At 36.3% G+C, this 15,016-nt stretch overlaps 1 protein-coding gene across 1 annotated transcript; it reads right to left on the bottom strand.

Annotated features, from left to right (window-relative positions):
- Positions 1–2,209: 2,209 nt before the first annotated feature.
- Positions 2,210–13,229, bottom strand: LOC136754609 (beta-1,3-galactosyltransferase 5). Its single transcript, XM_066710592.1, has 2 exons — positions 13,108–13,229; positions 2,210–9,951 (listed from the first exon to the last, which is right to left on the bottom strand). Exon 2 carries the CDS (start codon positions 9,692–9,694, stop codon positions 8,672–8,674), a length of 1,023 nt encoding a protein of 340 aa, XP_066566689.1. The 5' UTR covers positions 9,695–9,951; positions 13,108–13,229; the 3' UTR covers positions 2,210–8,671.
- Positions 13,230–15,016: the final 1,787 nt, after the last annotated feature.

Raw genomic sequence — 15,016 nt, 5'->3', positions numbered from 1 at the left:
GAAATGCTTAATAATGGCACCCTGATCCACTATATATTAGACATCCCAAAAATATAGTCACTTTGTTCAAATAGTGTTCATAAAAAACATATACATAAATGACAACCGTTTTTAGCATCATCTGCTGTTGTGTTTTCATCCCGCTTACCTTGTACAATGAATACATCTACAGTATCTCAAGAAGCTAGGATTTCACAAGCCTTTGGCGTATCTGTGCAGCAGCCCATCAGAAAAAATTTCTTTCACAAATGCACAGGAGGTACATAGCAGATAATGTATTTTCAGTTGCCCAGGGATTTCTTTTAAATGCTTTGGTGTCTTAAATGAGTTGCGATTCTGACTGAAGTAAGGTATTAGTAAAGATATTTACTCACCAGCTCCTCAGAGCAGGTCCAAAGTGAAATTCAGCTGATTTATCGTTTCTATTTATATAAACCCACAGTTCAAAGACTACAAGCTTTTCAAGGTCAGTCAGTCTTCCCCACACTTGGACTTTAATTACTAACATTTTACAAAGCCAGAGCAGCTACTGAACAGTCAGCAAACCGCTGGATGACGCATTAGATGCTTAGCTGGGTTTATACAGCTGCCCTGCTAATAACTGTAACTTCTTAAAAATACTTCATAGTGCACATTAATGAAACATCTTCTGTTTATTCAATGTGAAATATTGGGGTCAGGGTAGCATAATAAGGGTCTTTGTTATGTAGACGTAGGGCCATAGCCCAGGCTGTGTTGATGTTTGTTCCTGAGATCTGTCATTAATGGGGCCAGTCATTAAAGTAAGACTTGTATGAATGCTGAGTGCCAAACAACACGTTTATTTTGAACAAGCTCAGGCCGACACCATCTTCCCCGGCTTAAAAGCTAAACAAACCACATTCAAGATGAAACTTTCCTGTCACATCCTTCATGCGTCTTTGTTTCTCCAAGAATTATATCTTGCTCTTGTGTGTGCGGCGGGGCCGGCGACGCTGACGGCTATTCTGGGTGAAACTAGTTGCCATCCAGCAGCGCTCAACAGTACTGAAATTGTGAGACAAGAAATGAGCGCTTAAATCATCCATCTGAAAACAATACCTCCCTTCACCGGGTTGCTGGTGCGCGATACAATTCTGTTCCCAGAGATTGAAAACGTTTTTGCTTTAATCAACGATGTGCGTCCTTGACCGCGGTTAGCGTTTTATGCACAGGTGTAGAATATGCTCTGAAACGAAGCAGGATTTTTCCTCTTTGAAATCAAACCTAAAAAGAGTGACTGTCCAGAGTGATTGCCTTACGCTCAAATAATCCTCTTAAAACAATCTCAAAACATAGCTGGGTTGTAGAGTGAAGCGTGAACATGGAGTTAAAAAATGAACAGTCAATTGCCATTTGCTACTACATTTCTTTCTCTTGTTGTTGAAGCTGCCAACTCTTACAGTTACAATATGCCTTAAAATAGAAAAATAAATAAATAAATAACAATATGCTAAGGTTCATCCACAATTATAGTCACAAGGTTATTCTAAGGCCCAGATCAAGTTCAAACGCTGACCCAACTGCTGATTACGCAAAACAATGTGTTGATAATGTTACTGGGAAGCTTTTCCTCATTGTCAATATTCCTCTGCTCAATACCGTCACACCTTTTCCTTTTTCTACACATTTTCAATCGGTTTTTACCTTAGTTTTACAGTCAGCCATGAGAGCAACCCCAGATAGGTTTGCATACATTTATCAAGTGGAGTAGCTTGCTTCCTTCGCCATAGGGAGGTTACCATTAAGAGATGTTGAAGATATATATGTTAGGTGTCTTCTTGAGCTAAAAACAGAAGATGACCTGCTCAGTTTTATGGCCTCGAAATGAGGCTCAGTCATTCCTGGTCATGATAACCTTGAGCTGTGTGCTTTACTTTAAAGGTGAACTACTTAATCATCAGGACGTTCTCACGCAGTTATGGGGGCGGACATGAAATTAATTGAGAATTACACATTACCAGATGACAAACCGGACTGTAAATTGTCTTGGAATAGTAAAACGTCATTCAAGATTTAATAGAAAAGCAATAGTTACTTTGATTGGCTTCAAAAGATTAATCATGAATGCAGTTCAGCACAATGGCTCTGTGATTGGAAATGCTGCAGAGAAAAGGATCCTGTTACAAAATGTTTCCCGTAGTGTGAAGAGTTCTTCTTCAACAATTATTTAAAGGACAATTAACACGAGTATGTGAAATAAACTTTATTTTTATTTTTATTCAGAATATTCAGATTTGTCTTCATATAGAAACACAGACAGTGAAATCTGCCCTTACTAATACAAGATAAAGCTATAAATACAAAATACACAATTTGCAGAATAACATGTTTCATTTAATATACATAGCATTATTGTACTTTCATGTTCCTTTACAGAAAAGGAAAACACTTTAATGTAATACTTTAGACTTAGACAAATAGTTGGATATTTGTATAAGATTGTTTATGAAAGACAACTTCCCTCCCAGTTAATACTTAAAAGACAATGTAAGGTTGTTGTTTATAATATTTATTGCCATTTATTTAATCTGAAAATGCATAGATATATTTCAGTCATTGTATATAAAAATTACATTTCCATTAGTATACATACATATTTATACACCTTTCAAATTAATTTATTAATAATATGCATTTTCTTGCATTTTCCCCAAAAGTAAGTTTAGTAAATAGTTATGTTTCAGCTGAGTTGACCATATTGTGTTACACCTTTCAGGAAAAGCATATATTTAATAAACATATTTCACAATACAATTACATTCATCGAAAATTAAAATTGTAAGTTTCAATTTAAAACATGCACTTGACTTGTTTTCATTTCCCTGAGTTTGCTCGGACATTGTGTCAAGACCCGTTTTTTTTTTAAACTGATGCTGTCTTTTGCCATGCACTGAGCATGATACATCATCGAATATATACATGTACACATCTCAGATTTTGTATATGTATTTTCAACACATTAATAGCTATTATTCCACTCTTTAAGTTAAAGATATCCCTTTTTTTTGTTTTCATATCCCAGTTTGGTTTTGCAAATAGTTATCTTTCCATCCCTTGGAAAGCACAAACCTCCAGGTTGGTTTCTGGTGAATTTTGAAATGTTGCCCATAAATGGCTTGAGGGGAGCTCTCTTGATAACATCAATTATTGTTGCTAGCTTGTCTGTAGGGGTAAATAGAATGACATCGATGCCACTTGAATTATTATTTGTTTTTGTTGTTGTCACAGCTTATGACATCATGTTATAACAAATAGTTGCATGTGGGGCAGACATTTGGAGTCTCAGACACATTTGGCTATTGGGCTCTAATTAGTGTGATGTCAATTGTGCATATGAACATGCAGAATCATATATTTGTCAGTGCTATTATTAAGTACATATTCCACTTTGTGACCTTTGTGTTTTGTTTCCTGTTATTGCATCTTCCGTCTTGAACCAGGTCTACTAAAGGAAATAAAATGTTAAGCCACCAGAAAGCAACTCAACCATGACACAAAATAACCAGTCACTACCAGAGTTTGACACAAACTGTTAAATGTTCAGTGTCCCATTAGTAACTGTCTCAGGCTGAATAGTAATGCTGTTTTTCCCATAATCCTAGTGTCATTGTGTTGCTGTCAAAGAGGAGCACACAAGAAAATAACTGGTCAAGTGGAAAAATTAGGGTAACAGTCTGCTTACATATTATAGAATTTAAATAAGCTGTTTGATACATTTCCCCTACTGCTACTGAAGAGGCACGATTACTGGCAGTTAATCTAAATAATTTTCTCCACAGATACATACATGGAATACAAAATCATATTTTTTTTTTTTACAGAATTATTTCAAAAATCCTATTTTATGCATTTTCTTCAAATAAATATTTAAGAATTGCTTCCACTTTCTTCTAAGGAGATTGGGCTACATGATTGGGTTCATTACAAAAATCTGCTCTTCCTTAAATTATGTGACATAATGGTTTGAGAATAAAGATATGTCATCGGACTAAGTATGGATTTATATAAAGATAGATAGCAGTTTTCCCAACAAGTGTGCTATACATAGATACCTTAAGTATAGACATCTTTACTTCAGATGGGGATAACAAACATATTAACGTAATACTAAATAATAATCAGAATAATTATTCTGGACTGTGATATTGCATTATAGTACTGAAAAGAGACGTGACACTATAAGCAATCACATCAGCTGGTTACCATACCTACCCCATTTTAGGCCCAAACAACAGCCTGAACCCCAACTCTAATGGACACAAACATTTGAAACTAGGCCCATACAAAATCTACAGTTTACTGGGGGCACTAACAATAGCCTGGACCAAAATGTCATGCTAATTTAAAAATGTATCCTAATTTAAATTCAGAATGTAGTCAAATTAATCAAAATAATGTTCTATAAACAACCTATGTATCTGTAAATCCATAGCCATAATCTGTGTTCCCAATTAACTGGGATTACTTGGGCAATTTTCCTAATTTAGATTATTTTCCTAAACATCCACATCTTCATTTCTTTCAGAAAAGGCAATGAATGAATGAATGAATGAATGAATTATACTTGTACTATATAAGTGCACCTCTATAGACACTTTTTAACTCCATTTAGCAACTACATTTTCTACTTTCCTAAAATACCTGCATTTTTCATCCCCTGGGTCCTAGGATAATTTAAATGTTTTAATGATGGAAAATAATAAAGAAAATCTTCCTCACTGTATGCTACAAAGAAGGGCTTTTGAATCTACCCAGTTGGTGGTCTGAATACCTTAATCTTTCATCCTTCAACTACGGGTAAATTATCTAAAAACCTCTTTAGAAGGAACCATGCTGCTGGGTAAAAGCAATTCTTTAACCAGGTAAGAGATAATGGCAATTTCTAATTTCATTAAATATATGTATTTTGTTGAAACAAAAATATGTATAGTTATTCAAGCCTTGAGGTTTAAACCTGAAGTCATGTATTGTTTTTAGTTTGTTTGTGTTAAATTAATTGTAAAAACATGTTCATGGTCTTTTTAGTAATATTGTGAGGATGGTGTATTAAAACAAATTGACATACATTGTACCATTTGGAAAAATAATAATATTTTCTTTGCAATTTAACTGAAGTTTATGTGCTTTAACTGTAAAATAATACATCTTATGTTCTTTTCATACCTGTGAAACACATTAAAAGAAAATCCTGACAAATAGTTTTGAAAATATTTTAAAGCATTGTGGATTTTGGACATATCAGTGGCACAGGAAGAAAACATTTTACACAAAATGTGCATCACAATGTAGTATTAAGGTGTCAAAACCAGCCTGTCCTGAGACTGCCACCAATGGCTGACTGAACAATAACATTCTGTGCATTTTTTCTTGAAATTACAGTCGCAAATGTCGCATTAGCGGTTTGTAACATATAATAGCAGTTACCACATTTCTTCAGTACTCTTGATCAATGCAGATTTTATAAATCATCCCATGAGTACGCTATGGCAATTTATCATTTTCTGCAGTATGAAATCATAACTCAAGTTTCATTTCAGGCAGCAGAGGTATACAGGCTGTACCATCAGCAGACACAGATAAGCCACAAAAAGCATATCCAAAGCTTTTCAGATGATTTCATGAAACATAAGAAAACACATCTATTATTCATGCACAGCTCTTAAAAATAAGAAACTCTGAGATAGGATTCCACAAAAATAACATCATTGAAGAACTCTGCACATCCCTGTCATAAACGCTCTTTTCTCCTGAAAGTGAGTTGATATAGGTTTCTGCAAGATAGAAGATGCTGAACATTTGTTTAAATATTTAAAAAAATTAACTATGTAAATTAACATTTGCGGATTTGACTCGGCTAGATTTACCATACGGTTCAGTCGGGCAAACTCTTTACTAAATAATTTCAAACAAAAAAGATTGTTCCTTTCAGAAAAAGGGACAAGTTCTTTGACATACATTCCCTTCATGTCCCTAACAAGGAGTGGTTCATTTTAATACTAGTTACATGTTAAGAGCTCTTAAATTAACACATTCCTGAGGCTGAAATGTAATTTTAATCCCAATAGTTTTAGGGTTGTCACAGCTGCAGTGCTCGATTGCCCAAATTACTCTTAGAAATGGTCTGAAGTGATTGTAGAATCAAAACTTCTGATACCGAGGAATGAATAATTGGCCTAACACTGCCCCTTAATTTGTGACCCTTTCTTGCATTTGCAATCTGACAAACATTATGCTTTTGACAAAATGCAAATTACCAGTATCTTAATTGTAGTCCTCAAATGTCTTTCAAAGGTGTCTATATTTTACCCCAATTCTTCTACAGAACGTCTCCGTACATCTAAACAAAAATAAAGAATGACACAAATCCTAATTAGGTAGAAAGTCACTGTATTCCTAGTCTTCAAAGCCATTGTCTTTATAATAGCTCTGCTTCCCATGCAGAATAAGTATGTGAAATAATTAGCTTAATTTCAAACAGTGCAGCTGTTTTTTTTTGTGGTAATTATTAAAATGGAAGGTTAGTGGTGCAGTGAAAAACAACATTCACAGCTTCTGATTCCAGCATTTATCACCTCACAATTGAGCCCTGGATGTTTAAAATATTTTGCAGCTTATAGACAAAATTTATTGAAGTATAAATGCTTGCTATGCTATAATGGACCTGGAAATTTTAAAAGGGCCTTAATTACACAGAGCTGCATTACAGGATATCATCCTGACAATGGAATCCAAAAGTACTAGCAGCCTAATGGACACCAAGCCATTTGGTGTGTGCTGAAATACAGTTTGCATGCGTGATGGTTACAGTTCAATTATAGATAAACAATGAAGGCATTTAATGTAATCTAATTAAATTTTTATATTTTATGTTTGTTTTCTTCTGCAAAAGAAAGGAGGGCACAAGTCTATTTGTGAGCTCCCTGGTGGGAATGCAGTTTCACCATGCAGTGAAAGTGGGGCTTCCTTTTCTTCCCTTGGAAATGATATTTCCCTGCAGTCAAATAGTTGATGTGCTCTGTGACAGTTCTTTAAAGGAAACAGTTTGGTTTGGTTTAGGGCTGGGCGATATGACTTAAAAATAATATCTCAATATTTTTAGACGTTTGGGCAATACACAATATATATCTTGATATTTCTTGTTTTTATCAAATCAAGCTACAAAATAAGACCAAAGACATTCAAACTACAAGTATTTCGTTAATCATTAATTATGCAAAACTAACAAATACCACATGCAGGCTGTCATGGTAAATATATATATAATGCAACACGTTACAGCGCAAGTTTTGTGCGATTACTATTACGTGTGTTATGTTGTTATGGGCTATATACATGTATACCGTATGATTTATTGTCACATAACAGTAACACAAGTAATAGTAATCATGCAACACATGTGCTGTAAAATGGTACAGATTCAGGTAGATTTACCACATCCGGGTTAATAGTGGCGCATTTAATATCTGCCAGACAGAGACATTTTTTCTCTGACTGTCGCATTTCGATTCTGCTTACCGGTACAGCATGTGTTAATACAAAATAGTTATTAATAATAATAATAATAATAATAATAATAATAATAATAAACTGTTGTACCACTTCACCATCTTAATAAAAAGAAACATTCTGCATGTGTTTGCAATGCTTTCAAATGTATTAAAATGCAAATCAACTTTATTATGCTTTAATTTGATATAAATTATATACATCTAAATTAGCAGGGTGGGGGGTGCAATGGGGTATTGTCAGGGGTGCTTGCAGATTGAGTTTAGCCCGGCGACGAGAGCAGGGCGGGACGTGTGCGCTTGTGCATTAAAGTATCTTTTGGTTATATTGGTTATTCTGTGTCGAGTTCACTCTCTTCATGTCTGTCTGTGTTTCTGATGCACATTTCTTGCCGTATCCGACACGTGTGGAAGAACCGGGAAGAACGCAAAGCGTCGTCCAAATGATGAAAAATACCGCCGTAAAGAGTGAGATTTGCGACACAACAAAATAAACGATAGAGCATAATATGAAACGATAGACGTTTTTCTATCGTCACATGATATATATCGTCATATTGCCCAGTCCTAGTTTGGTCTGATGGTTTTTTGTGTGGTCTGTACGTTTATTAGCAAGATAGCACTCTGTTATAATTTAAGGAATTCTAGCAAAGTAAACCAACTTTACTGGAAAGATGAACATAATTGTATTATGTATGGTCATCAGCTTAAGTTTTCTGCAAGCACATTTATTGTAAAACAAGTTCGCTGTCCTAGTACTAATAATTCATAGGACAGCAAAATTGCTTTCAATCCTGAATTAATTTGATTCCATTATACAATTAAGTTAAAGCATGGATAAAGGTCAACTTTGGGGGGATAACTACCACATTAACAAATGATAATTGTGCATAAATGGTATAAAATATGTATATACAATGCATATTTGTGCACAGATGGAAATTTCATCTTTATATGGATGTACAAGCCACACAATCCTGTATAATTTATTGGACAACCTGAACAACATGTAACTGCTTCATTCATAATGTAATATATAAGTGTATTCTGTAGCTTTTTATTACGCCATTGCAGAAATTACAGCGTGGATGTTGTCTCCATCTTCTAATCAACACAATTCCAATGGATGGTCCCATATCCACGTCTTATTTCCACCTCGTGATTTCTTGTGTTTCAGTACAGGAGGTTCTGGCTTTAATCATGTTTTCCTGAGCCACCTGAAGCTCTCTGACATCCAAGTGATGGATCACCATGAGGTACCTGTAGTTGCACACCCTCCAGTTTACATTGTGTTTTGTGAACCGTCCGCTGGACTTCACCGAAATCCCGGCCTCCTTCGCCAGAATGCCCACATAAGCGTCTTCCATGGGAACCGGACGAACACGCTCGGCGACCTCCAAGATTCTTCGTGCCGCGTCAGCTGAAAGCACGTACCCAATTCCACTGGCGTATGGAGGATACTCATCTTCCCAGTACTCCTCTCGGGAAACATACCATTTGCTCAGTGGATCTCTGATAACGTGTCGCTTTCCCTGGACAAACAGAGAGCCGGCATAGAGATTGGTTTTCAAGTCGTTGTACTCAGCTAAAAACCAAGGCAGCCTGTCAGTGTTCACAAAGCAGTCATCATCAGTTTTTAAAATGAACTGGGGCTCACAGGTCTCCACAGACCACTTTAAACCATGCATCACTTTAAGGGTCAGATTTCGGTAGCAATCTGCATAATTCCCAACCAGAATATCACCAAAGGTCTGCTGCTCCTGTAAAACCTCTGGGGAGATACCCATTTCTGAGCGCTGACCAATCAGAAATAAAACTTGCCAAGAGTGGCGGGGTGCTCCGTGCTTTTTGGCCCATGTGTTTCGTATCGCATTCCTTTGCTTTAGATGCCAGGGAGCAGAGGTTACTAGGATCATCAGAACCTGTCCCTTTAAACAAAATGGAGGTTCATGAAAAGTGTTCAGCAGTAATTTAAAATGTATTCCAGTTCTGTGCTTCACAGTTGTGAAGAGCTCAAGAAAACCATGGGGCCCTTGGTTAAGAGTGCGCTCAGTGTGTTCCTGAATGTGGTTCATGGAGGCAAACAGTTTTAAAAGCAACAGAGAAGATGTCAAGGCACTTGCACAGACAAGTCCAGAGACACAACGAGAAAATGACATGGGTTTCATTCCAAAGATCAACCCATCAACCCAAGTATTTTAAGCAAAAGTACAGTCTACTAGGTATGCTGTCCACTTAGGATGTGACTCCAGCGATCTTTGTAGTTTCCTTTGTTAATTGTTTCATGGCCAGTCTTTGGTGGTAATGCAGTCTTGGGCAAATCCATAGTAGAAGAGTTTCCAGGCATCGTCTTCAGCATCTAAAACTGTGTCGCACTGCTGTTGCTAATGGTCTCTCATCATTATTGCAGTGCTGGGAATAATTTCTGTTAGAGGAGGAAAAAAAAGTTTCATTAATGGAAATTAAAAAGACAAGAATCGTTTACATTTCCAAAGACGCCACAGTGCTTATCTTTACTGGAAAACCACACAATATATCCAGTAGGCGACTGAACAGATATAACAATTCACTATTGGTCATTCAAGGTTTTCTGCTTGTAACCTAATTCTAATATTTATTAAGGGATTACCATTCTTATTCTCATTCCGATTCACGTATTTTATACCATCAGAATAATCGCTGTGGTTCAAGAAGTCGTGTGGTTTCACACGCACAAGATCTTCCAGATAAATCATTATTATTCATGAAGTAACCAAATAACTTTTTATGAGTCTGGGCATATTTAAACACAGTTGATTTGGGTTTTCATGGACAGTACGTAGTCTTTATTATTTTGTTGGGTCTAGAATAGAAACTGCCTTTACACTGACCTCACCTGAGACGAAATGCCCACTGAAACAAATCTCAGTCTACACCACCTCCACTCCATTATTTAACGTGATTGGCCACATCTCTTTATTCAGTTCACAGGGCGTAAAGCAGATTTTCCCTGTCCTTGTTTACATGAGAATTACATCATTGAGATCATAGTACTAAAATGCAGGATACTAAAAACAGGAAGAGAAGGACATGAACTAACTACTGGAAACAGTGATTTGCCAAACTATTTCAACACCACCAGCTCACCAGTTGATCTCAACTATCCCCAGAGACAAATTAGTAATGTTAATAACTGGTCCAAATCCAACATCTCCAGTATAAAGCGATGAGAATCACTGAAAAATACTCACGTTGTCTCACCTACAGTAGTTGAACAACCTATAATCCCTTTGAAAGAAGGTGGATTTCAAATACAAGAAAGTTTTTCTAGGAGGAATAAACTATTTAACGTCTTCCTCATGTGAGATCAGGCATTTGAATTATTTTAATTCGATGAAGGTATGCATCACCAGACCAATGCGTATCTCTTATTTAACATATTTGAAATGCACTGAAATGGGGCATGCAGCCCATAGTGCCTTTGCTTGTAGGATCTGAAATCAAAGGTTAAACCAGTAGCTCATGATAAAACGTTGTAAATCAAGAGACGTTTGCCGTTTTATTCCACACAATTGGAAACAAATGTGTTTTTTTCCTATAAGATGCATTTGGTAAATCAGTTCCTTTGGTTTACAGAATGAAGACAACATTTAACATTTTGAATGCATTATTTAAAGTTTAAATACATACAAAAATATATTGCATATAATTTACTTGACTGCCTTACAGAAAACAAAACAGAGTGGGTCAGGCAGGATGTTGTTTTTGCCCCTCTCTCTCAATGGTTAAGACAGTAGTGAAAAGCTGCTTGTATGTAACAGTCTCTCCAGCAATCCCAAGCACCTACATAATGCATCACCTTTGGCAGTTAACTCACTTGGAATTCCCTTAACAATCCACAGTCACCCTAATAACTACACATTTCCCATCCACCTCTGCTCTGAACTGCATTATCGCAGCATGTATCCAGACCCTCTTGATGCTATTCAGGTCAATGCACAAAGTGAATTATAACATCTACCACAGAAACAACCTCATATACAGTTCGGTGCAGGGGAGGAATCAGTCTGCAGGCCTTAGGACATGAAGTTCAGCGATGCTCACCAATCTGATTAATGGCACTAATGTTGCCCTTGGACTTTAAATACTTTTTACACCTGTGAATGAAACCCAGAGCAATACAATAGCCTGCGTCCAGCCCTTACAAATGACAAAGGAGGGCCTGAAAGAGGAATGCATGTGGACCATGGGCAGTTGAAAGTCCCTGCCATTTTCACTCCTGCCTCTGATCCCCTTCATTTATTTATATTAGTTTAGTAGGGCTGCACCAACTGTGTCAAGGGCACCGTACGTTTCTCATCGTTTTCTCAATGTTATACCCAACTTCAAATAATTAATGGAGATAATGAAGCAAGCATTAGAGGTTATTTATTAATAATACATCGATTAAGGTAAAAAGTGAGCACTAAAACACTCATATGAAGATGAATGTCCCATGCATTTCTTAAGCGTGATTAATGAACAAGGTGGTTGGCCTTCCAAATATCTCCATAGATGCTTAATCAGATGTCTTGAGTTTTGATTAATTCCAGATGAAACCTAGTTTAAAGTGTTTTAAGAAGAAAGAGTCCAAGCCCTTGCCCCCTCCTGAAATATATGAGGCAATGACAACCCAAACGAAATGTAAAACACACCAAGCATTTAGACATGATAAAGGATACCAAAATAATCATCATCTGCTCTCCAACTTAATGCTCTCCTTTAAGACTGAAATAACTTCATGTTAAACATACCATGCATATGAATAAGCACTGGACAAACGAAAATAATAGACATCACTAATACAAAACAAATGAAATAACGCCCAACTAGTTCAGTAATGGTTTTACACGAGTTTCTTACTTTCTTTCTCTTGGAAACAGCCACCTCAGTAGTAAGCAGACCTGGACTCCGCATGACACCAAATGACAAGTTACAGAAAAACGATTATATTTTATATAGTTTCATAAACAGTACAGAGTTAGCACATTTAAAAAGACAACTGTGCAAATCCGCGGAAGTGCTGTTAAACTTGGTGCAGTCTGGTATATTTTCTGTTCTGTAGGTTTTATTTAACAGTACTGATTGTCATAAGGTTAATACGCAATGAACTGCACACTTGGCTGCACTGCTAGATTTGGTAACGGTTTACAGTTTAATAAAGACAGCACTCCTCCTTAACGTTGCATTAATTGTTCAACTCCAATGCAGATTCAATCTACTTTATAGCAACGGCTTGTTTTTCTCCCAAATCTTGTTTTTCCACAAACTAAAGTTTCATGTGTTGCTACATGCCCACGCATACCAAGCAGCCCACTGAATGAAACTTCTCAGTGCAAGTATCAACTCAGGGCTTTAATTATTACTGGTTATTTCCATCTAAATAAAACGAAACATGGTGGTACTACTACTACTACTACTACTACTAAAAATAGCAAAAGTAAAATCCGATGTCACCTGAAGGACTCCACACTGAATACCACGCGGTTAGACAGATTGCTGCAAAACACGCAGATGCTCAGGATATGTCTCTATTCAAATGATATCCAATCTTTAGACTTACCATTTACACACTTTTGGCTGCATCCTTAAACAGTTAAAACTTGCAAATGTTTTCTGATCTGTAAATAAAGTCCTCCCCAACGCAAAAACATCCCCCAAAAAGTGATTTGCAACTGATTAGCATTAGTTGGAAAGCTCGATTTCCACTGTCAGCCCCTCCTATTTTCATTATTGACAGCGTGCCTGACCAATAGGTCTGAACCCGGCCATTGAAAGCCATGGACAGCCCCAGCCAATGAACACTGTGTTTACACTGCCGAGGACAGTGATTGGCTTACAAACCGTACCATATGCTAAGTACATTAAACAGGCGTTATTGTCCCTTTAAAAGTGGGCACATTTAAATGTTCAGTAGATTACAAATGTAACACTTGTAGCACCTTATCAAGCTGACATAATTCACACTGGGTGGAAATTGTGAACATGGGGATTTTATTTTAATTATATATATATATATATATATATATATATATATATTCCTATGTTAAGATTGTTTTAATGTAATAATATGAATCATCATCATCATCATCATCATCATCATCATCATAGTCATAATAGTTTATTATTGCTTTTCATATTATTTTATTTTTTGTGTCCCTGTATCCCCTTCCCATCTCGTTGTGTTAGGTACTGTTGGTCATGTGGAAGATTTGAGATCTTGTGACCATGTGGTATTTATGCCTTAAATGTATCTAACCAGTTTTGTACTGGTTAGATTCATTGTGATTAATTGTCTTTTTTTAACAGCTTTTTGTTTGCTTGCTTTTGTTTTTTTAAGTGAAGCTAAACGTTTTTTTGACACCCCCCAACCCCCCCCCCCCCCACACACACACACTTAAACAGATGCTGCTTCTAACATCTTACCCTCAAACAACGGGTTATTACAAACGTTCAGTTCTTTATTATGTAAATTACATAGGTCTCAGATGATGCAATTATTATTATTAACATTTATTTCTTGGCAGACGCCCTAATCCAACAAGAGCAGTACAAAAGTGCAATTATACAGTACAAATTTCAGAGCAAGCATAATACAATTTCAGTTTAAAAATTACAGAAGTGCACAAGGTAAAATATACAGTTAATATAAAACACAAATCATACATCCTATTCCAATAGGTAAAGCTAAAGTAAGGGGGCATAGGAGAAATCACAAATAAACAACCAGAGTTCTAGCAATGTATGAGTAAGCAGCATAATGAAACAGTTATATAAAGTGCAAATTGACTTGCCAGCTCTGTACTGTTGTAAAAAGTTAGCTTCTGATATGTAAATCCCTTCATTGAGAAATGGAAAACATTGCTGAAATGTTGACTATTTGTATACATTTATTTGGTTCATTTTTATTTCGGTATTTGAAGGGATGTTTGTGTGTGCGTGTGCCTGCTTTGCGTGTTTGTCATACATATCAAACTGCTGTCAGTGGTTGACCAAAGGAGCTCAAGGGGTTGAAGATCAGAACTCTTATCACAAAACCCCCATCTCACAAGCCCTCTGAGCATTTGCTCTGTGGGAGGATGACAAATTTGCTTAAAATAATAAAAGAACAGACTCCTAAAGACTCACTCTTTTAGCTTTGAAAACTAAAGCAAAAACCTGTGTAATCCCTCTGTGACATTCGAAACATTAATAACAAAAAAAACCCTTAGTATTACAAAAGGAGAAAAAATGAAAGGGACGGCAGCTACCAACATGAAAAATAAAAGATTTGAATTTCTACATAGGTTGTGTCTAATACTATTCTATTCAGTCTATTCTAGTTTTAATCTTATAAATCCTGTTGAAGCATCCAGATCTGTCCATTTTTGCTGTGTCACATTGGCCTAAGAATTTCACGATATTTTGAATTGGACCAGAATCTGTGGCTGCACAATGGTTACAAAGGGGGATTTTGCTATTATTCTGACAAA

Source organism: Amia ocellicauda, chromosome 8 (genome assembly GCF_036373705.1).
Source record: "Amia ocellicauda isolate fAmiCal2 chromosome 8, fAmiCal2.hap1, whole genome shotgun sequence".
In the NCBI taxonomy this organism is placed as follows: Eukaryota; Metazoa; Chordata; class Actinopteri; order Amiiformes; family Amiidae; genus Amia; species Amia ocellicauda.
Note: the sequence above shows the minus strand (reverse complement) of the source record. Positions and strands in the feature narration are given on the sequence as shown.

Coding starts and splice junctions, on each gene's coding strand:
- LOC136754609 (XM_066710592.1), bottom strand. CDS start 9,694: ATGAAACCCATGTCATTTTCTCGTTGTGTCTCTGGACTTGTCTGTGCA.